This window comes from Siniperca chuatsi, linkage group LG3, assembly GCF_020085105.1.
Source record: "Siniperca chuatsi isolate FFG_IHB_CAS linkage group LG3, ASM2008510v1, whole genome shotgun sequence".
Classification (NCBI taxonomy): Eukaryota; Metazoa; Chordata; class Actinopteri; order Centrarchiformes; family Sinipercidae; genus Siniperca; species Siniperca chuatsi.
In genome coordinates this window covers 31,986,212-32,008,800 of record NC_058044.1, presented here as the reverse complement: position 1 = coordinate 32,008,800, position 22,589 = coordinate 31,986,212, and the positions used below count along the sequence as shown (strand labels likewise).

Genomic DNA, 22,589 nt, shown 5'->3' with positions numbered 1-22,589 from the left:
GATAGGAGTTTCGCGGTTCACCTAGGCGAATATTCTTTGACTGTGGCCCCCCTCACCTGTGGGGTCCCTCAAGGCTCCATTTTGGGCCCCATCCTCTTTTCATTGTATATGCTGCCATTGGGATCCATTTTCAAGAAACATAATATTCCTTTTCATTGTTTTGCCGATGATGTACAAATCTGTTTGCCAATGAAAACTGAAAGTAAAGATTCAATGCAGCCTTTGTTGGACTGCTTAAACAACATCAAACTTGGATGGATTTAAACTTTCTCACTCTTAATGAAAATAAGACAGAGATCGTTATGTTTGGATGACCTGACCTACTGGATGACCCTCATGGTGCTCTTGGCCCTCTGGCATCTTACAGTCGATCTTTTGCTAAGAATCTTGGAGTTATTTCTGACAGCTCCCTTAAACTAGATAGGCCGATTAGTTCAGTTAAGACTTAGCCAAGGTAAAGTCCTATCTCTCTCCCAACGACTTCGAGAGAGGTATCCATGCTTTTATTACTTCTCGGTTGGATTACTGTAATTCTTTGTACGTGGGTTTAGAACAGTCATCACTTCATCGTCTGCAGTTAGTACAAAATGTAGCTGCTCGTCTTTTAACTGAGAGAGCCAGATCACATAACACCAGTTTTGGCCTCCCTCCACTGGCTCCTGTCCGCTTCAGGATTGATTTTATTGCCTGCTTTTAAGGTTTTAAATGGGTTGGCCCCATCTAATCTGGCAGAACTGTTACATTATCATGCACCAGTGAGAGCACTGAGGTCGACCAACCAGCACAGCACAGTACATAAAATAAAGCATCGCCTAGTGCACTATCTAGGACTGCACAAACACCATCAAAATCCTGGAGGCCCAAGGACTAACCCGGTACCAAGCAGAGGTCACCATGGCCAGAGGGAGACAGTTTTAACCGTCCTATTATGTTGACATGACACACAACCAATCCACACAACACAGTAAAACAGTGTTGGTCAGAGCGAGGGGTGGGGTATTTTCGGTTGGATACTTTCAAAATCTCTTGCTAAACTCTTCAAAGTCTGCAAAATGATCTTTCAAATTGACAAAGATCATATGTTCATGGCACAATTCAAACGGGATCAAAAAATTATTTATACATATTTTTTACGAAATAAGGTCCTATGGTGGTCCACCGGAAGGGGAGGGACTTCGCCTCTCTAGTGACAGATAACAGCTCATTGACAGATGACAGCGCGATGACAAATAAAAGGATCCAATGTTATGCAAAAGCCATTTGAATTCCTGTAAAATCCCATTCTTCCAGTTAACTATTTTCTATTTCTATTCTATTCTATTCTCAATCCTAACACTGTTAGGGTGGTGCCAGAGCAGGTACACTTCATTTCATACATGGTTTATTTACAGTTTGAGATACAAAGACACTACATATTAGGACTGCAATGATCTGATTGTACACTTAAGCAATATTACACTCGCAAGCGGCTGGTCCTGGCCGCATCACTGTCGTGCCAAAAATGGCGTTAAAGCACACCCTCGACTGCAATATTGTGATTATACAACAGTCAGCGGGGAGACAGCGAAGATTCACATTGAAGTGGAGAAGAAAGCTAGTTTGGTGATGGCTCTGCGGACGTTTTTGTGTGATTGCAACCGCACATTTAGGGAGTGCACAAGACTAGCAACACCGGATGATAGGGCAACAGAGAGAAATCGCTAGCTTTGTGCTGTAATGGCTAACCCTGTTGTAACGTTAATTGCTAACTCTTTGTTGTAGGTAAATCAGCTGAGGTTTGGAAAAAGCTAATGTTAGGCCACGTTGTCTACCCAAGCTGTACTTTTGTTAAAACATTAATGAACTTCGTGGGTAACTGGGACTTGATAAAGTGGCTGGTCTGAAGCCTGTGTGTGGTTTTGTCCTTTACTTGTGCCTGTTGCTTTGCTTAACGTTACTGTGTTTATTTCCAACCTAGAATGCAAACAATGGAAGCAAGTCTCCGGTGGGCAAGAGGAAGGCATGTTGAGCCGGAGTTAGCTGACCAGTTGCTGGATCTGATCTTGGAATTTTGTCAGGAGATTGGGGAAGATCAACCACGGCCTCGTAAGTTTCCTCGGTTTCACGAATAGATGAAGCCAAAGAATGTATTCCTACATGTACACTGAGTAGGCATAGGCACACATTGACTAACTAGCTTTCTCAACTGTGCAACATAAACAAAGGCCTACTGGGCAGGGTCTCACCCACATGGTACCACCTAACTGTTACAACCATAATAATCTGATCAGTGTTACTGAACGCTGGTGGCTTGTCATGATGTGTTAGAAGCTTTCTAATAACATTATTTTGTTGTTGGTTTTCACCACTGCAGTGTCCCAAGGATATCGTGCTCCCCGAACTAGGGGACGGGCTGGACAGCTCCAGTTTTTATTGTCTTTTTAATTTCACTGAACAGCCGATTGCAGACATACAGAGTGTCTCAAGACGCACTGTAACACAACGTCCGATAGGGGTCATTATTGACTTCTACAGATATTGATACACAGACATTTTTGTCAGCCTGTGATTATTTTGAGACGTTATATTGTCAGTCAGAGTACACACACATATTTTATTTTAAGTACAAAACAGTGAGCCTCATATGAGTCCACACACACACGCACACACACACGCTCTCTCTTTGTCTCTAGTTCTGAGTCCAGTCCGTTGTATTGAATTGTTGGATTAATGGATTTATTGACATTATTTAAGGAGCTCAGCCTATGACTTAGCTACTGAGATGTCTAACCCAGGAGTGAGCTGGCTGACGAGCTTAGCTTTAGCTAGATGTTACTGTTCATTGTGCGTTGCGTTCAGTACAGAATCCACAGGCCGTTGTTCGGTTGCAGAGCAACAATCTCTTTTATTTCCTCCGCCGTGCTTAAATGTGAACAAAGTGCATTTTCCAGTTTCATCGAAAACCAAACACTCTGCTCACAGCATGACAACACAGCGTTCAAACACCTGACGACAACAGTGACTTCTACTGTTAGACCTGCGCCCTTGACACCCAATGCACACAAAGGAAATAATTACATTCTGGTTATTTCAACGTTTTTGGCTCTTACAGACATTATATAATGTTTATTGTATTCATTCCTATGTAATATTTTGTATTTAGTGAGTTTCCCATTTATTTATTTTTGCAAATTATAAATGCTCAACCCTCAAAATCATTATGGTTGAACCTTTCAAAAGTCTGATATATGTAAATAAATCCTTGCTTAAAGACAGCTGCTGTTTCATCGTCATCATTTATTATTATATAATATTATTAATGTTATCATTTTCATTACTACAGCAGAGCTTCAAAAGGTTCCTCGGGTAACCCTAAGAACCTTTTCTTAAAGCTTTCTCAAAGCACCTGAAGAGGTTCCTCCACAGTTTCAAATTGAAGAACCTCCAAAAGTTCTCAAGGATCTTGTGGTTTTAACAGTATACATGCAGTGGCCATACAGCAGTTTTTCAGGACCTGTAGTTCAAAACATCTTCGCCACAGCACCAACAGCACAAAATGAACACTTCCTAACTGACCTATTTTGCTCCTGTTTTGAGCATCCCCTTCTTTTAAATATGAGCAAAACTATACATGTCCCAAAACCCATTTGGCTACATCAAAAATGTGAAATCTTTTATTGTTAACAGCTAGTGTGTGCGTATGAAGTCATAGAAGCTGAATGATCGCAACACATCACAATGGCCATTTCACCTGACTGGAATCCCGTTTAAAGAATTGGGAATTAAATGTTCAGTTTCACAGCTCTGAGAACAGAGAATCCCTGAAGTAAGAACCTAAATGTTGGGTCAGACTCATTACTGCTACTTCTAATGTTCATATTCCAATGTGCCATAAATGTTGTCTTTCAATATGAGCCACCTTAACAACCTCCATGTCCACTCCTCAGCACTCAGGACTGCCCTCTATAGCCCACTACTGACTCATTTGTTCTGTGCACACTGAGCTGAGAGTATTTCAGACAAAATCCCTGCATAACACAGTTGACTACAGCAGTGCTCTGCCTGTCAGGTACAGTGTACAGTATACTCATGCTGTAAACGTTTGCACATTCCCATGGAAATATTTTGCACTTTGCACATCCCTGCACAAACTGTCATTTAAATAACAGTCACATTGTACATATTCTTTAGTTAATATCCATCCATCCATCCATTTTCTACCGCTTGGTCCCCGTTAGGGGGTCGCGGGTGACTGGAGCCTATCCCAGTGACTTTGGGCCTTAGGCAGGGCACACCCTGGACAGTGGCCAACTCGTCGCAGGGCGAACACAGACACAGACAAGGACAGACAACCATTCACTCACACATTCATTCAATACGGGCAATTTAGAGTTATCAATTAACCTACACATGCATGTCTTTGGACGGTGGGAGGAAGCCGGAGAACCCGGAGAGAACCCACGGTAACACGGGGAGGACATGCAGACTCCACCCAGAGAGATTGTGTGATGTTGGTCCGGTCCGGGAATCGAACCCACGAACCCACGATCTCCTTATTGGGAGGCAGGAGCTGTAGCCGCTCTGCCACCGTGCACCCCTAGTTAATATCTTATTGTCAATTTTATATTTAATATTTGTGATTCTTGACCTGATTTATATTTCTTATATTTCTACTATGTTTATTGTTTCGGACCAAAATACCAAAGCAAATTCCTTGTATGTGTAAACCTATTTGGCAGTAAAGCTGATTCTGATTCTGATCATTTATTTAATCTGTAACATCTGTGAGTCCCAGGAAATAGGGGATGGTGGTCTTTTCCTCTGAAGAAATATTGTGATGCATGTGACTGATAGGTACATACCAGAACATTACAGGATCATCAATACAAAGCGGAATTCCGTGTAAAAGATAAGGCATGCAGCATTATACATGGTTGCTCATACTTGCTGGTCACTCATCTTCATTCATTGATGGCACAAATGTGAATGTGCGCAGTGACGCCTCGTGGTAGGACTGGTAGCATTACAAGCAGGCAGATTTAGGAATGATTGTAACTCATTGATAGTGAAGTTGAAATTGAATGGGATAAACAGTGCATCATCATGATAAAGTTAACTGCAGGCAAACTATTCAGCTGGAAACAAACATCGCTGTGCCTCAGACTTCCTTTCTAACACCCCTATTAGACAAGAATGGATGCACTCTGTGAGCCTCATGGAGAGGACATTGATGGGCTCACTGAGTGCATCACTGGCTACAGTAACTTCTGTGTCTGTCCCAACTAAGATGGTCCATTGTTATCCAAATAACAAACTGTGGGTAACAAAGGACATCAGAGACTCCTGAATGCCAAGAGGAGGGCCTTTACCGATGGTAATAGGGAGGAGGTGAGGGCTATCCAGGCTGACCTGAAGGTGAAGGTCATGATGACTGAGTCTGATGACTCTGCTGTGGTGGGATGTATCAGCGGTGGTGATGAGACTGAGTACAGGGCTGTGGTGGGGAACTTTGTCTCATGGTGTGAGCAGAACCATCTGCAGCTCAGTGCGACAAAGTCTAAGGAGCTGGTTGTAGATCTACGAAGGGCCAAAGCACCAGTGACCCCGGTTTCCATCCAGGGGGTCATTGTGGACATTGTAGAGGATTACAAGTACCTGGGAGTACACATGGATAATAAACTGGACTGGGCTAAGAACACTCAAGCTCTGTACACGAAGGGCCAGAACTGCCTCTATTTCCTGAGGAGGCTGAGGTCCTTCAACATCTGCCGGACAATGCTGAGGATGTTTTATGAGTCTGTGGTGGCCGGTGCTATCCTGTATGCTGTTGCATGCTGGGGCAGCAGGCTGAGGGTAGCGGACGCTAATAGACTCAACAAGCTGATCCGTAAGGCCAGTGACATTGTGGGGGCGGAGCTGGACTCTCTGTCGGTGGTGTCAGAGAGGAGGATGCTGGCCAAACTTCATGCCATCTTGGACAGTGTCTCCCACCCGCTCCATGACGTGCTGGTCAAACAAAGGAGCACCTTCAGCGAAAGACTCATCCCCCCAAAAAGCACCACAGAGCGCCACAGGAAGTCATTCCTGCCTGTGGCCATCAAACTCTTTAACTCCTCCCTCTAAGTGTCAGCCTGTATGACCCTAAGTCACTAAACTGGACATTGATCATTACATCTCTGCAATACTTGAAATAATTGTGCAATATTCTGTGTTAATACCCCGGTGCAATATACTCTGTTTTCAGTTTAATTTATTGATATATATTCATACCTCTATTACTGCTGTGCAATATTCTCCGTCTCATGATCATCTTAATAAGCTACACTTAACTTGACAGTACTCATTATTAACTCATTAAGAGTTTCCCCTCAGGGATCAATAAAGTATTTCTGGTTATGAATAACCCCTTGGCTGTGACAGGTATTTGTGTGTTAAGACACCAAACCATGACGTCTTAAGGAGTAGAAAATCTACCTGACGCGTCAGTTTTTGTTGTGTTAACACGACCAAATTCTACATGTTAACATGCATTTTAATGTAGTCTAAACAAGAAATATCTAAAACGTTACTTACGCAAATGGCTTTCCATAGAGTTTTGTAGTATTAACACAAAATATTTGTACACGTTAACGCAACACAAACTGACGCCTTAACGTGGCTTTTCTAGTTGTGGCCAATGAGGGACCCAGGTAACAAGTGCGTAGACGCCCACATCAGTCATTTATGCCCAACGTGCTCCCTCGCATTGTTGCGTTGTATACATGGTAAGATACACTTTTGTGAACATAATAACTCAGAAATGCCAGATGACTGAAACTTAGAAAATGTACATATTTGGAAACAAAAAGCTGATTTTGCTAAAGCTACCATGATTCACATAATCATTCACATTATGCTTTAATTTATGCCACCCATGTTTTATACAAACACAAGCATGGATACGTAGATAGATGTAGTTCCCGCTAACTGGTTCTGTGGTGTTTAATTTAATTAGTACAATTGGAAATATCAGATTTAAAGATCATTTTCAGTGAGTCTTTTTCTAATTTGGTATATGAGCAAATTCATCAACAACAAAAACACCTTCTTTGTCAAATCCACAAAAGTAGGTGATGAGCTCATAAACCCCAAATTAACACTATCCTGATAAATCCCGCAGGGTGATGTCACTCCAAAGCAAACAGCTGACAGGTTGTGCTGCATTCAAGTCAGGTGGGAAAATTGGGACAAGAAATAAGAAACATTCTCACATTCCCTTTTAGGGCCATCCACACTTCACATTCACTTAGTGAACATACATGTTTTAGATCAAACCAAACATTGTAATGGAAAACATTTCCATTTCCCATGATCTGACTTGGGAGTCATTCACTTCAGCTGAAGTGTATATGAAGGGTATTTTCTTACTCACAGCTCATAAATACTATTGTACCCATTGTCTGTAAAGACACCATCTGTGCCTCCTTTTCAAAAGGAAAAGGCTGTCCGTGGAAGCCTCTTTCAAAGCTAAACAAATAAAACAACAAACAAACAAAAAGATGAATTAGGAATTATAAAAATAAAAATTAGGATTCAAATGACGTCTTTTTTTTGTGGCACTTTTAAAGTCAAATGTATGAGATTGCAAATCCAAATGACCAGTCAAAATGTTGACATGCTACCTCATTTGACGTAGTACCTCAACATCTTGACCTCTTATGTCATAATTTTGACTCGCAGGTCTGAATGATAAAACCAGAGATGATTCTTTGAGGATTCATGGTGAGTATATGTCAGTAACACTGAAGCGACATGTGTGAGGAATGCTGCAGAACCCATAGATTTACCTGTGGCCCCTGAAGTCTGAAGGAATGTCCCTTGAGTGAGTGTTCCTCATTTTTGGGTTCTGGTTGTAGTTCACTGGATCACTTTGACTGTCAATGGTTCGAACAGAGATGTGAGATTTAACCGTTGTATTGCCGTGAAAACTGTCCTGTGAACTGTGAAACTATTTCCTCAAGTTTGTTTTTTTTAAGATACATTTTTCAGGCTTTTTGCTTTTATTGGATAGGAACAGCTGAAGAGATAATAAAAGGGGGAGAGAGAGGGGATGACACGCAGCAAAGGGCCCCGGGCCCCGGGCCGCTGCGGTAAGGACTCAGCCTTAGTACATGGTGTGTGTGCTCTGCCAGGTGAGCTACTGGGGTGCCCCTGTTTCCTGAAGTTTTCTCAACAACACAAATAAAATCTCCCCGCGTTTGTACTGGGGTGGCGATAGAAGTTACAAGTCAATATCTCGAAACCTTAGCAAAAATAACTGAATCTAACTGCATGGCTAGATATTACTCAAGTTAAGTGAGAAAGTATGTTGTTTGTGATTTGGGTTAACCAACCTTGTAGTGATTTTATTTTTAGCTGCCCTCCAAAATCTTAAACTTCCTCCCTGCTCGCTGTTAGTGTTTTTAAAAAAGAATTCCCATCACCTAGCCATGATATGAATAAACCACAAAGTAGAAGAACGATGCTCTCGCCATTGTTTGAACATATTTGGGGTGTTCAAAGTTTTGTCTCTAGATAGTTGTTCAGGCTTTCTTCACAGGTGTGCTTTCAGTTTTGTTTCACTCCTTCCTTCCTTCCTTCCTTCCTTCCTACTATAGGAGGTGACACTATTTACATGACATTGTCACATACTGTACAGGAAACAAATATCTACAGCACGGTTTCTCCACCCAGACTACACCACCTGCAGTCAGCATGTTTTACAGTCATATATTCCTAAAACACGGCAGCAGCGGATGGCCACCCACCATTGAGTCTGGTTCTGTCCGAGGTTTCTGCCTCTTAAAGGAAGTTTTTCCTTGCCACTGTTGCCAAATGCTTGCTCATTGTGGGATTTGTTGGGTCTCTGTAAATAATATCATAAAGAGTTCGGTCTAGACCTGCTCTGTAGGAAAAGTGCAATGACATAACTTCTGTTATGAATTGGCGCTATATAAATAAAATTGAACTGAAATACCATCACTTTATAAAACAGTTTGTAGAGTCAGTAAATTAACCCACAAAAAATGAGCATTAAACAGGTCTTTTTCACAGAAGACATTTTGACATTTCACAGTATCAAAAGCACAATATCAATGATGGCTGAATTCCATTTTGCCAATTCTGGATCTCTGAATGCCCCGCCCACCACTGAGAGCATGGATGTGGGTGAGAGACATACATCCATGGTGAGAGAGCAGTGGCTAGATGGCTAGAGTTAGAGCAACATCGGAGAGATTCAGCTGTACATGTTTGAGCCTCTGTCAGACTCAGATGAGGAGTCTGTCGTGCACCAAAATCTGGGACTAGCAGACGTATCGGAATGGTAAGTGTAGTTAGCATCTTTTATTTATTTATGTTGTTTGTTAGCTTGTTAGCTTGTAACTGGCAGTGGCTGACACAGCGTTAGTGGTTGTGAAACATACTGCTATAACTGCTACGATGTTACAGTGTGTTCACATTGTTATTACATAACGTAAGTAGATAGTCGAAGGAAGCTCCAGGGTCTGGTTTACATCCAAAAACTGCACTCTACCATGTTTGCTGTCAAAACTTTCACTACGCTAACTTAGTGCAAGCTCTCCTCTCTGCACTGACAAGCCCGCTCTGCGCTGGAGGTTTCAGGTTTCTTTGCCGGTGGCGTTGTGATTGGCTTTTGAATTTGTGACGTCCCAAATCTAGCTTGCCCAGAGTCCGTTTGAATCTCGGTGTTTAGGGAAGTGTACAGACATCTCCCCCTTCAGCAGAGGAATGTGCAAACGAGTGACAAACTTCGGACAGATACCAGTCAATAAAGTCAAGGTTTTGAGTGGAGGGGTACTTTAATGTTATTGGTAACACCTGTGCTTTTCCTTCTATGACAAGTCAAAATGTTTGCTGTGAAAAAGGCTGCAGTTAAAAACAAATGAACCACTCTGTATTCTTTCTGATGTGATACATTAAGGTGTTTATCTGTGCGTTGCTGTTTTTTTTAAAAGATATATAACTTTCATATAACTGCTATCTTTGAATTTGTGACAGTGATCTATCTCTCTTTTTCCACGGCATAATTCTGATTTTGGGTTGGAGGTGCACAATATCTACCTGTTTTACTTCTGACACCCTGAAAGCATTACATCCAAGTTCACCAACCTTCTGATGTAAAATCATAAAAACCCTTCCAATGGTACGGGTATTATGATATCACAATGAACCAATCAGCAGTGACCTGTTCTCTACCCTGACCAATCAGCGCCTGTTATGACACATTCGTCCTGATTGACCTCCACACCTCCTTCCGCCCCTTTAAATCAGGATTTCTTTATAATTTTGCCTACTACAAACTGCAAAGCTGAAACAAGCTACCAAGAGTTAACCACAGTTATACAGGAACTGAGGTCTTCGACCTTCATATTAAAAGTGGATATATGTTAATTTGGGCGAGAAAACGCGCCCGTGGGTGTAAAGAACACACCAATGTATTAAAATATAAAACCTAATATTATATTTACTTAAAATGCATTTTACAATACAATAAAATGCATTTAAAAGGTAACACGATGCATGACATGTAATTATAAATTGTTTTATTTTTAACATCTAGACAGGAAGTTGTATTTACGGCTACTTTCACACTGTTAAACATCAAGCTAGCTTGCGTCGAGCCATTCATATCGAGCTAACGGCTATACAAGTGTTTGCCGTGGTCTTTTCGTTCAGTTCCCGTTTTAGTTGTAGTGCGACAGTTAAATAGAAAATGGCTCTGTTAACGCCGTTATTCGCTTTTCTGTACCACCTGCCGCAGGTGTACAAGTGGCTGCTGAAGCCCTATTATGTAGCTTCTCTATTCATGTCTATAGCCTTTCTAGCTGTCCGCAAGACGCCTGGCATCTGCGACCATCTGGCCACACAGCGAGAGGACGGCAACTCCTGCGACTTCGACTGGGTCCGTAGAAAATGCTAGAAAGTCACAAATTGACTTTCAGGAATTTGTATCAGCTAGCTAGCTAGCTGGTCAGTGGGATGAACACAGTTGTGGGTCGTTGGACAGGTTGACAGCAAGGGCCCGGTGATATTAGCTGTTCTTAGCTATAGGGAGAGAATGACAGGCCAAACTACGGTCAAAAACTGGAAATTCATATTGTTTTGCTTATCGGCAGAGATACTGAAGTCACAAAACTTAATTTATAACTCACTGCAATTAATCAATTTATTCTTATATACGGCACATTTAGACTCTGTAAATCAGGGTTTATTTTAAATACAGCAGTAACTTGCATTAGTGTTAACGCCATTCCGTATTAGTCTAGCTAGCTAATGTTAGCTAGATTATTGACGTTTTTTAACCTCAATACATTGCAGGAGTAACTCAATACAGGAGGGTATATGATAAAAACATAAGCCACATCGTGTATTGACTCGGTGCTCTAAAGGTCACGGCGAGGTTGTTTTTGAGGACTACTTTTGCGTTACCTCGCAATACTTTTCTTGTTGCAGTCCTTCTGAGCCGTATGTCTGTTGGTAATGGAAGGGAGTGTGGAGAGGCATTCAGCATTGTTTATGGACATCTCCCCTTACACGATGATGTGAAGTTATCAAACTTGTGGGTAGGAGCTGTATGAATAAGGAACATCAATTATTGCAGCAGGCCTTCTACCAAAACCTGTTTGAGCACTGAAGGGCCCTTGGATTTGTTTTGTGCAGAGAACAGAGGAGCCTGTGCAGAAACTGCGTTGGTCTGCATCCCTGATGTGTCTCTGCTGCCTGTCTGTCTGTGACAGAACCACAGACTGTTTGCAGCTTTGCAGTCACCTTCGTGTTTGTTACACAGAAACAGCCCCTTAGCTTTATGAGGTAGATTCAACTGCACATCAGTATTTCTGCCTCCGACAGCATCCTGCAGATCACCGTACTGCTTTCTTCTGGAGAGACCTCTTGATCTAAGAATTCGTTTAAGTTTACTTTCACTAATTACACAACCATGCATGCCTATTGAGCAGTAGTACTGTCTATATCAGCAGACTTAATGCCCAGTTCAAAGTGAAGTTCAATGAGCTGATATACTGTTGCGTTGCACTGGGAGCAGCTGAGCAGAAATAGACATACGGCTCAGAAGGAATGGAAGAGGAAAAGTATTGTGAGGAAACGCAAAACATAATGCGAGGGAATGCAAAACATAATGCGAGGGAATGCAAAACATAATGCGAGGGAATGCAAATGTAGTCCTCAAAAAAATTCTCATGTGACCTTTAGGGGACTGCGTAGGATCCCAACTAAAGTGTTTAAAAGTCGTATATCTCAGATTCCAAGACATGAGTCTCTGTTGACAAGCAAAATGTCTTACAGCTCATAGACTTTTTGTGGAGTTTGTTTGATATTGTCCCACAATAGAGCGTAGACTTGAAAGGAACGGTGACCTCCCTGATGTTACAGTAGCTGCTGCAGAAGCCTGGACTGTGATATGCACACTGCTGCAACTCCAAAGGTCTCCTTGCAATCATCCAGTATCCATGCACTGTAGAGTGTACTTTAATGCACTAGTTTGGGTGTATCTTTATTTTTTTAAAGCACACAACCCGCAGCTGATTTAAGACATACAGCATTCATGCAGTAATGTTATAATGAATAAATCAGCAAGAAGATATTGTGACACATTATACAATTTTAAATATGATGCACATGAATCCAGTTGTATGGGTTCATGTACATCATATTTAAAATGACCAGGTAATCTGACGTAATGTTGTACCACAGTGACAGTGTTTTTCCACTCCAACAATATTACAGTAAACTGCCGTGCTTTTCAGCTTGAACATGCTGAAATATGTTGAATGTTGACTATGACCATCTTTGATCAAAACATGTTGATGCGATTCTCGAAGGACGAAACCTATGGAATGCTGTTTCAGTCAATATTAATGAATGAATGAAATAAATAAATATGGCTATGAAATAAATACTGAAATAAATTAATGAGGCAAATGAGTCGGGCCATGAATTTTGAGCAGGAAGGAGGAAGATGGAAAAAAGAAGAGGAGGAAGACAAATGAGAAACATCGGAGGGTCCGTCAGCAGAAATGTCCGGACGGAAATGATCACGTCACTAATGGCACGTGATCTTAACTGGATGTCTATGATGTGTGATGGAGGCGGTGCCTCCATCCTGCTGACCCTCCTGTCCCGAGTGTCTGTGTGGGCAGAGGTGAAGATCATGTTTGTCAGACGCACTGTCTGCTGGAACAGCTCCAACCCCGAATGACTCTTAGTACGAGCTGTCGCCAAATCGGAGCGCTGCCGGTATGAATAGTTTTGATGCGGAATATTCGCAGGCGAGTACTTCGCATTTTACTTCTTATTCGTCACGTCCCCGGTGCGTAAAGGCTTTTAGACTTATGTAACCACCAGGGTGAAAATTCAGTTATCATGACAGAATTCTGAGAATTTGTGTACTTCATCTAGACAACATAGAGATGTCTGTAATTTCTTTGTACAAAGATAGATGGCTCCATGCGTGACAAACTGAAGTTTAAAGATGCTCTACTTCCATTAACAATGCACAATATCAATAGCACTCAAAATACTGTCAAAAAGTCTGTTTACTTTAGCAACAAGTAAAGCTCTGTCCATCAGGAAACTGCGTAAATCCCCAAGAGTTGAGGCAGCGCAGGAAGCTCGGGGGGCCAGGAGCCAAACCCGGCAAGAAAACCACCTTGGTACGGTATTCCCTGTCGTCAAACTGGCCTCCATCGGCCTCTGAGGCTGTGTTCGGTCTGCTTTGGTCTGAAACTATTTATTTATCGGACTATATTGACTCGTTTATATATTTATATTTCCATTTATTTATGTATGTATTTATCTCAGGATTTATTTCATATATATGACTGAAATGGCATCCCATAGAAACCGATATGAACAGCCTGATGAAGGCGGCTGGCTACAGTTAAGACGTTTCTTGTGTTCTCAGAGAGAGGTGGAGATCCTCATGTTCCTCAGTGCCATCGTCATGATGAAGAACAGACGAGCGAGTGAGTAAATGTCTTTTCTATTTTGTTCTGAATTCATTTTTCCCGAGCATTACTATTAAGATCATGCTATAATCTGATGCATGGAGTATTGTGGTATATCCCTCAACCAGGGCCTGCATAAAGTTACAGGAAGTGCAATGATACAAGTAAGATTAAACCAATGCACCAACCAAACGTGCTTCTTTAACTGACAGACATCTGTCTTTCAGTGTCATATTGTTTATTATAATTAGCTGGAAAATGTATTGTCCCCTTTATTTCCTCTGTGACAACATTACAATTCTAGAAGAAACACATTCAATCTCTTGAATCTTTTACAATAGTACATTTTACAGAATATCAGCTGTTGTCATATTCATTTAGAAAATATTGACATCATCTTCCAAAACCCATACTCTAATGTTAGAAACAGCACTGCTCTGGATCTTGAATAACAGGTAAGCGCCATTGTCTCATGCTAACTTAAATGGTGTCTCTGTATCTGTCAGTAACGGTGGAGCAGCATGTGGGCAACATCATCCTGTTCAGCAAAGTGGCCAACGTTATCCTGTTCTTCAGACTGGACATCAGGATGGGACTGCTCTACCTGACGCTCTGCATAGGTCAGTCCAACCTTTACTATTACACACACACATCAGCTGACTCTCTTGTGAATCCAAATGTCAAAACCCAGGGTCTGGTTTGTCAGATTAACGTCTGGCCACATTATATATTATATTATATTATTGTTAACACATCCAATTTAAAAGATGAAACCAACAGATCCACAGCCTGGTGGAGCTTCCTCCTCCATCGTTAGAGAATCTATTAAAACACATCAGCGAGCCGCTCTGCTGCACTGGCTGACATGTTCCTCCATCACCACGAACACACACACTGGAGTTTATTCTGACTCAGTCCCACACACACCGTCCTGCTGCCCCAAACACTCACTACAGCACCACATGTGGATTCATCCGCCGCTGGAAGTAGTCCCCAACAGATGCACCGTTTCCTCCTGTTGGTCTGATAGAAACTACAGCGAGCAGCTGTTTGAGGAAACTACTGAGCCTTTTTAAACAGGAAACTATATTTTTGAGGTGTTTTTTAAAGATTTACTTCTTTAGTAGGTACCAAATTAGTGCGAGCGTTTCTGCACTAATTCTGCACGTCTTCACAGACAAAGTCCTAATGTCATCCTCTTCTGTTGGTTCTCTGTGTGTTTCAGTGTTTTTGATGACCTGTAAGCCTCCTCTTTACATGGGACCAGAGTACATCAAATACTTCAGCGACAAAACCATTGAAGTGAGTAAATATGGTAGAATTTGTAGTAGCAGTTTGTCCATTACCAAGATCAGATTAGATTCAACTTTACTGTCATGGCACTGAGCAGAAGCACTGAGACAAAATGCAACAAATGCAGTTCGGCATCTAACCAGAAGTGCAACAAGCAGTAAGGTGCAGAGTGATGTACGTATGTACAGAGGTCTTTCCTTTGGTCTTTCTGAAGTCCACAGTGAGCTCTTTGGTCTTCTTGGTGTTGAGGGCCAGGTTGTTGTCGGGGCACCACCCCTCCAGGTGTCGCTGGTGAGCCAGCCGCCGTTGTGTCGTCTGCATGCCTCAACGTGGATCTAACCCCATTAAGCTGGCAGTCGGAGAGGAGAGGTGTGGTTGTCGAACCTAACAAACTGGGCTCTGGTAGTTAGGAAGTAGGGCTGAACAATGAATCAAAATGTTACTGAAATTGCAGTATGGCCAAATGCAATATATTGAATGAATGACCTCGTTTATTGTGTAGTTGTGTTGATTCTGTTTTTGTTTGTGTTCTTTTGAATGTCCTGGTTCTCAGGTCTCTGGGAAAGAGATCTTAACCTCAATGAGACTGATTAAATAAATAAAATACCCCGCTCGCATTTATAAATGAAGCATTGTGGGGCTGCAGAGATGCCCCGGCCTACTAATCATGTTCTCCAGACCTAAGGGAGCATGCCTGTTTGGTACGGACCCCAGCAAAAATCACATCATCATTTTTAGATATTTTTCAGTGAAAATGAAATGCAGAAATTACCATTCCCACTAAAATCGTGACTCATATCGCAATATCTGTCAAAATACTTTCTGCATATCATTCAGCCCTATTAGGAAGACCAGTATCCAGTTGCAGAGGGAGGTGATTGCAGTTTGGGGGGGGGTGATGAACACGCGTTAGTGTTGTCCAGGTGGGAGAGGGCGGAGTCCTCTGTACTCCTGTTCTGGCAAATTGGAGGGGGTCCAGTGTGGGTGGAGATTAGCCAGGACCAGCCTCTCGAAGCACTTCATGATGGTGGGGGTGAGTGCAGCAGGGCGGATTTCCTTCAGGCTCGCTGCCGTGGACTGTTTAGGCACCGGCACGATGGACGTGGTTTTAAAGCATGTGGGCTGCTGCTTGGGCCAGTGACAGGCCGAAGATTTCAGTCAAGACGTGCGCAGTAACCCTGCTCAGTGCGGGACACTCATGGGTGGGGGAGGGTGTGAGGGGCAGCAGAGATCTGTACGACTTCTTTTTAATCGTAAATCAAAATCGTGTTTTTGTGTGTCCAGGAAGAGCTGGACAGAGACAGTTGTGTGACGTGGATCGTTGAATTCTTCGCCAACTGGTCTCCAGAGTGCCAGTCCTTCGCTTCCGTTTATGCTGATCTCTCTCTCAAGTAAGACTCCACCCACTCAGTAAAAGTATGAAGTGCACGTTTACAAAGGTAACTTCAGTTACGTTTCGGTTTCTGTTTCGTGTTTCAGGTATAACTGTGCTGGCCTCAAGTTTGGCAAAGTGGACATTGGACGTTATGGAGAGGTTTCCAAGAAGTAAGACATGTTTGTCTTTGTTTTTGATTGTCTTTTGTCTTTTGTCTCCTCAGGTGTCTTTAGATTGATGGGCTTTATTGTGTCACAGAGGTCTGAGTAGAAATGTGAACATGCTGTCTCATATGGATTTAATTCTGTTGTGCAGGTACAAGGTGTCTGCGTCTCCGCTGTCCAAACAGCTTCCCTCCTTGGTGTTGTTTCAGGGAGGGAAGGAGCTGATGCGGCGCCCCCAGGTGGACAAGAAGGGTAGAGCCGTATCCTGGAGCTTCACCGAGGTCAGACTGGACAGTACACTTCAGATCTGGGACTGCTTATCAGAATACATGGCTTATGTAGTCAATAATATGTACTGTATTTTCAAAAACGGCAAACATGTTTATATTCACCACACTACTCAATGCGCCAGTGTTAAATAAAGAACTTTGTCTAAATGAAATGTAGTCTAAAGTAAAGTATCTTGATTTTAAATCAGGAAATACCTGATCACAGATTAAGCCTAAGAATCTAGCAAAGCGTTTGATGACACATCACGGTCAGTTCCATACCTAGTGCTGTTGAGCAATTTGCTTTGGATAACTCATTTAGTCAATACAGTGTCAGAAAATGATGAAAGTGCCACAGCTTCCCAGCGCCCAGGGTGATTCACTTTACACTAATATAAAATGGAGAGCAGCAGATGCTCCCAGCTGAGAAGCTGCAGCCAGAAAATGACAGTTTGCGTGATAACTGACTAACACTATTTATCAGCTGTTGATTTAACTTCTCTAAAGAGTTAAGCTGGCAGCATATGCCGAATGAAATGTACGAGTATATCAGGGAGGGACGTCTTCTTTACGTCTTGGTTTGAGTTGTACCTTCTCCCTCATCTGGCTAGGACACAATTCATTTTACACACCTACAGTTGCAGCGACTATGTTGGTGGTTGATTTTCTGCAGGTCTGGATCATTGTGGGTTCCTGAAAGCTGACTCCAAGAATAGTAGTCCGTGCCCAATACCGAATAGTTTAGATTTTTTTGCATTCAAACTGTCAAATTCAATAGCAGTCTGTCTCTCTCACCAGGAGAACATCATCCGAGAGTTCAACCTGAACGAACTCTACCAGAAATCCAAGAAGCTCAACAAGACCAAAGGAGACAAGATCAACCAATCCCAGTTCCCACCGGTCCCCGAGGAGGAGGAGCCAGAGCAGCAAGGAGCCGACGCCCAGGGGGCGCAGTCTGAATCCAAGAAGGACAAATAAGACGGTTTGGATCACTCAGCTTGGACTTCTGGCTGGAACTTGTGGCTCTTCTTCCCTCTTCTTCTTTATTTTTTTTTTTTTTTGTGCAATAAAGTGGTAACAATACAAGTGTAAAACAATACAAAACATGATGTTGAAAGACAGAAGAGATAACAGAGTCACGAAATAATTGGATATAATCAAAACAAAACAGAAAGAGATAACACGCCAACAACCGACCAGAGAGACGTTCCAGAGAGAGAGGTTAATGTGCCTAAATATGCTGGTGTGAGCGTGCTGGGGCGCATGTCTGTGTAGTAGTGTGGAACGGGTCTCACGGGGGGGGGCAAGAAAGACCAACAGAGAGAAAGTCCCGGCGTCCATGTTGGTGTGTGTGTGTGTGTGTGTGTGTGTGTGTGTGTGTTCTTTCAGAGCACGTCTGAGCACTAAACACCCTTTACACCCTTTACACCCAGTACTTCAACACTGGTGCAGCTCCACTGACCTCAGTCTGTTTCCCTTTATTAAAGAACAAAGAGAACGAGTGTAGTGGAGGAGCTAACGGGGATACAGTAAGCCAGCTTTGAAAGGGGGTTGGAATGGTAAAACCTGGTCCAGCATATCAGTGTAAGGCCTGTGCAGACGGTTAAAGCTGTGAAGTGTGAGTGAATGTGATGCTGCTTTGTTGTTTGATTTAGATTTTTTTATGCAACAAATAGAATTCAGAGTAGACTTTTTAAAATCATTCTATGATTAACTGTATATTCATGTAAACTAACTTATTTCGCAGTGGTACACAGCAGGTGGCTGCTTTGACATAGAATTAATCTGCAGTGTTAAACAGCACATTCAGGTTGCTGGTGGTTGTGGTTGGAAGCAAGAGATACAATGTGGGAGCACTTGTTGAACATCAACACATCTGCACGAGTCGGGTGGTGTTACTCAAGTTTACTGCTAGTTGGACAGCGTCCCTGTCCGTCCCTTTGGACTTGAATTTGTACTGCTGTGGACAGACCAAGCTCAACTCGACTGTCATTCAGGCTTTTCTGGCCCAACGTTCCCTCCGTTTCCTTTTCTCTTCAGATTCCCACTCTCCTTTGGCTGTGGTTGCTATTTTTTGTTCAGTGTATTTGCCTCTCAAACAGAGATGAAGCTGAGCGTCCTCATCTCTCATTTAACTTGTCGTGTTGCCTACATTCATGCCATGCATTTATTTTTTTGACTACCTAAATTATTACGTTACCAACAAGGTAACCAGTATTTAGCTCGAGCTTCAGCTTCCACTGGCATGCTATATATGCTATCTTTTCCAGTTTCTCTACCTTTCCTGGCCAGGCACTCTGTTTGGAGCTCCCGAAATGACCAGGACCCCAGCAAACAGACAGTAGTCAAATTGTTCTATGAATTTCAAGATTCTCCTCCTCCTTCTCTTTTCCAGAACATGGAGGAATCTCCATATTGATTCTTGAAGCGCGGCAGACACCGAGCATTTATTAATCCTGTACATTGTGTTAACTCGCGCGTTTTAATCGGCCTGTCTGCACAACCAGAACTTGCGACTTTTATGCTCACGCTGTGCGGATTTCACAGTTTCCGATATGAATATTCTAACATTAGTATTCATTCATTCTACTGAATGATGATATGTAATTTTGTAGCCACGCTAGCGGTGCAGCTCTAGGGATGGCAAAGTGGTTGGGTAAATCTGTCCAGACTGAAATATCTGTGCAACTATTAGATGGATTGCCATGAAATTATGTGCGGCCGTTCATTGGGTACATCCCAAGTCTCTTATTCGATATTTCCTCGCTTGAACCAGAAGTCACAACATCACTGGAGTTTCATACCAAGTGTATCACTCCCAGATGTTATATTTGATGTATTTTCTGATTAATTGTAAGTCTGAACAGCAAAAGGACCACAAACAACTTTCTTCATTTATTAGAAAGATTTTTCTTTTCATGATGTGTTATTTCCGCCGGTTGAGGAACTGGGTGATTTTGACAGCCTGAACACATTTGAATTTGATGGAAGGACAGCGCGGAGTGCTGTCTGCCGACGGTCCAGTCTAATGGTTTAACTGTGATGTTGGTACATGTGATTGTCATTGACTGGATCTTTAAGACTTTGTGTACATGGATCCAGGCAGCTTCACACTGGCTTTGCATTGCCACTCAGATTTTGAAATGATGTCATGTCGAACAGTTGTCCTGCGTCTTCATTGGCTGAATACAAACCGGTGATTAGCATGGTGATAAACAATGAAGTCTGGTCCTAATGAGATTTTCTGAAACATTCACACATCCACTTTTGATTTTATTTATTAATACATTTCCTTTACATTATTAACCATCACACAGGCTGTTTCCTGGTGAGCCGCTTGGTCTTTTGGGACCGATGGAACAAGACTTTGTGAGGCATTTGATTGAATTTCGCAGCAGTTTCCTGCTTTTTTTCTGTTGTTTGATAACATTCCTAATCAGAATTTTGAGCTTGTTTGTAATAAACTGGTAAACGTATGCACACAAACTGTAGCTTTTTGAAGACACTTTGAGTTTATTTCTTAATTACTAAAACTGTTTTTGTTATGTATTGTGCTCTTATTTTGAAATTGATTTGTGCTATGGTCATGTTGCATTCCATTTGAGCTGCATTCCAAGGCTTGTATGTACATTTGAATAAGTCTGGCCTGTTTGTTATTCATGCAATAAAACAATGTGCACATGAGCATTTCAATGCAGCCTTCATTCTTCAGACAAATACGAGTTAGACTCTTGACCTTAAAAAGGCAGTTCATGCTGGAAAACCCTCCAGTGTGGCTGAATTACAACAATTCTGCAAAGATGAGTGGGCCAAAATTCCTCCACAGCGCTGTAAAAGACTCATTGCAAGTTATCGCAACCACTTGATTGCAGTTGTTGCTGCTAAGGGTGGAGCAACCAGTTATTAGGTTTAGGGGGCAATCCCTTTTTTCACACAGGGCCATGTAGGTTTGGATTTTGTTTTCCCTTAATAATAACAACCTACATTTAAAAACTGCATTTTGTGTTTACTTGTGTTATCTTTGACAAATGTTTCAGATCATCATTTAAATATTAAAGTGTGACAAACATGCAGAAAAATAAGAAATCAGGAAAGGGGCAAACACTTTTGCACACCACTGTATGTGGAGTGTTATTGTGCAAATGACAATTATACAAGGAAATATATAGCTGAAGTAATAACAAAACACTGATCCGTAAAGAAATTAGAATAAGTGCAGTTTTAAAGGGATATTAAATGATTAAAATCAGCAACAGTAATAACACTACAACCATGTTAAACAATTACCCTATGTATCTAAATGAATAAAGGCTTCTTATATACGTAAGACTTCTGTCTCTCTAACCTGTCAGGCTTTGAAATTGTTCTTAAAAATAAGTCTCAAAACTGTCCGCAGGATCTGTCATTTGGCTTATTTTTCGTCTAAAATGTTCTCAGAAACACATTTCAGTGAACTATTTTCGTGACATAAGAGAAAGCTTATTTCTCTTGTATTACTTACGTTGGTCTGGATTCAAAAATCCATGAGCAGACGAGCCCATCGTCCAATCGTGTGCATCCTCGAAGTGTTTCCTGTTGTGTTTCAGGGAAGGAGAGCACGGTGACATCTAGCGGCACGCCTATCAAGCGTCCGACGCTGGGAAGCGGGGCGACCCCGTACGTCCAGAAACGCCCCTGTGGACACACAAAACCAGGCTACGATATGGATGGAGATTATTTGTGAAATGGGGCCGAAACGCTCGTCTGGACGGAGTAGTGTGGATGTAGCCGAAGCGACGTCTGTTATTTATGCTCAAAGCTGTTAATGTCTACAGAAGCCCTTATTTAAGAACAATTTAAAAACCTTAGAGAGAGAGAGAAAATCTCTTATAGGCCTATAAAAGTCTTACATATACAAGAAGCCTTTATTCATTTAGCTACGTAGGCTAAATTGTTTGTGTTATTACTGTTGTTGGTTTTGATCATTTAATATTCCTTTAAAATCTTCTAATTTATGTATGGATCAGTGTTATTTGTTATGATTACTTAGACTGTTTACTTGCATTATTCTGCACAATAACACACCACATATTTGTGTAAGTTCCGGGTCACGGGAGGAGGCAGTTAGCGTAATGAAAAGGACTCTGGGAGGAAGTGGCGACGCGTCGTCAACCTCTAAACGCAGTCAGCGGTCTGTAGCAACAGCAGGAGTGAAGGCGGTACAAGGTTTTAGACAGCAGAGATTACAACTATGAAGTTGAAAAAATGCTTTGGTGAGTTTTAAGGGTATGGACAAAATCAAGTTATGATGACGTAAGTACCCGCACTGCCAATGAAAGAAGTAAACATTGTTTAACTTTGTTAAAATGACAAAGATTTTGATTTCTCGTAGCAACTGCTGTAGTGAATGGCGATTTGTCATTTCACCCAGGAACACTTCATTTTTTCAGAAAGTGAAAGAAATGCTGAATGAGAGATTGCATCGAGTTACAGAAGCTGGTAGAGGTGATGAACTCAGAATGTCTCT

The 22,589-nt window shown here is 41.9% G+C and overlaps 1 protein-coding gene across 3 annotated transcripts; it reads left to right on the top strand.

Annotated features, from left to right (window-relative positions):
- The first annotated feature begins 10,604 nt into the window (after nucleotides 1-10,604).
- On the top strand, nucleotides 10,605-20,767 carry tmx2b (thioredoxin-related transmembrane protein 2b). 3 transcript variants are annotated; one of them, XM_044191718.1, is made up of 8 exons: nucleotides 10,605-10,921; nucleotides 13,940-14,000; nucleotides 14,489-14,602; nucleotides 15,208-15,284; nucleotides 16,560-16,666; nucleotides 16,755-16,820; nucleotides 16,966-17,095; nucleotides 17,882-20,767. In XM_044191718.1, exons 1-8 carry the CDS (start codon nucleotides 10,733-10,735, stop codon nucleotides 18,059-18,061), a joined length of 924 nt encoding a protein of 307 aa, XP_044047653.1. In that variant the 5' UTR covers nucleotides 10,605-10,732; the 3' UTR covers nucleotides 18,062-20,767. The 3 variants fall into 3 exon arrangements, with proteins under 3 accessions (XP_044047653.1, XP_044047654.1, XP_044047655.1); XM_044191719.1 differs by lacking the exon at nucleotides 10,605-10,921 and adding an exon at nucleotides 12,006-12,460; XM_044191720.1 differs by lacking the exon at nucleotides 10,605-10,921 and adding an exon at nucleotides 12,523-13,688.
- Nucleotides 20,768-22,589: the final 1,822 nt, after the last annotated feature.

What these genes read in the sequence shown, in the direction of transcription:
- tmx2b (XM_044191718.1), top strand. Translation starts at nt 10,733, where the DNA reads ATGGCTCTGTTAACGCCGTTATTCGCTTTTCTGTACCACCTGCCGCAG. An exon ending in CTACCTGACGCTCTGCATAG is followed by an intron (nt 14,603 to 15,207) that starts GTCAGTCCAACC and finishes TGTGTGTTTCAG; the next exon opens with TGTTTTTGATGACCTGTAAG. An exon ending in TATGGAGAGGTTTCCAAGAA is followed by an intron (nt 16,821 to 16,965) that starts GTAAGACATGTT and finishes TCTGTTGTGCAG; the next exon opens with GTACAAGGTGTCTGCGTCTC.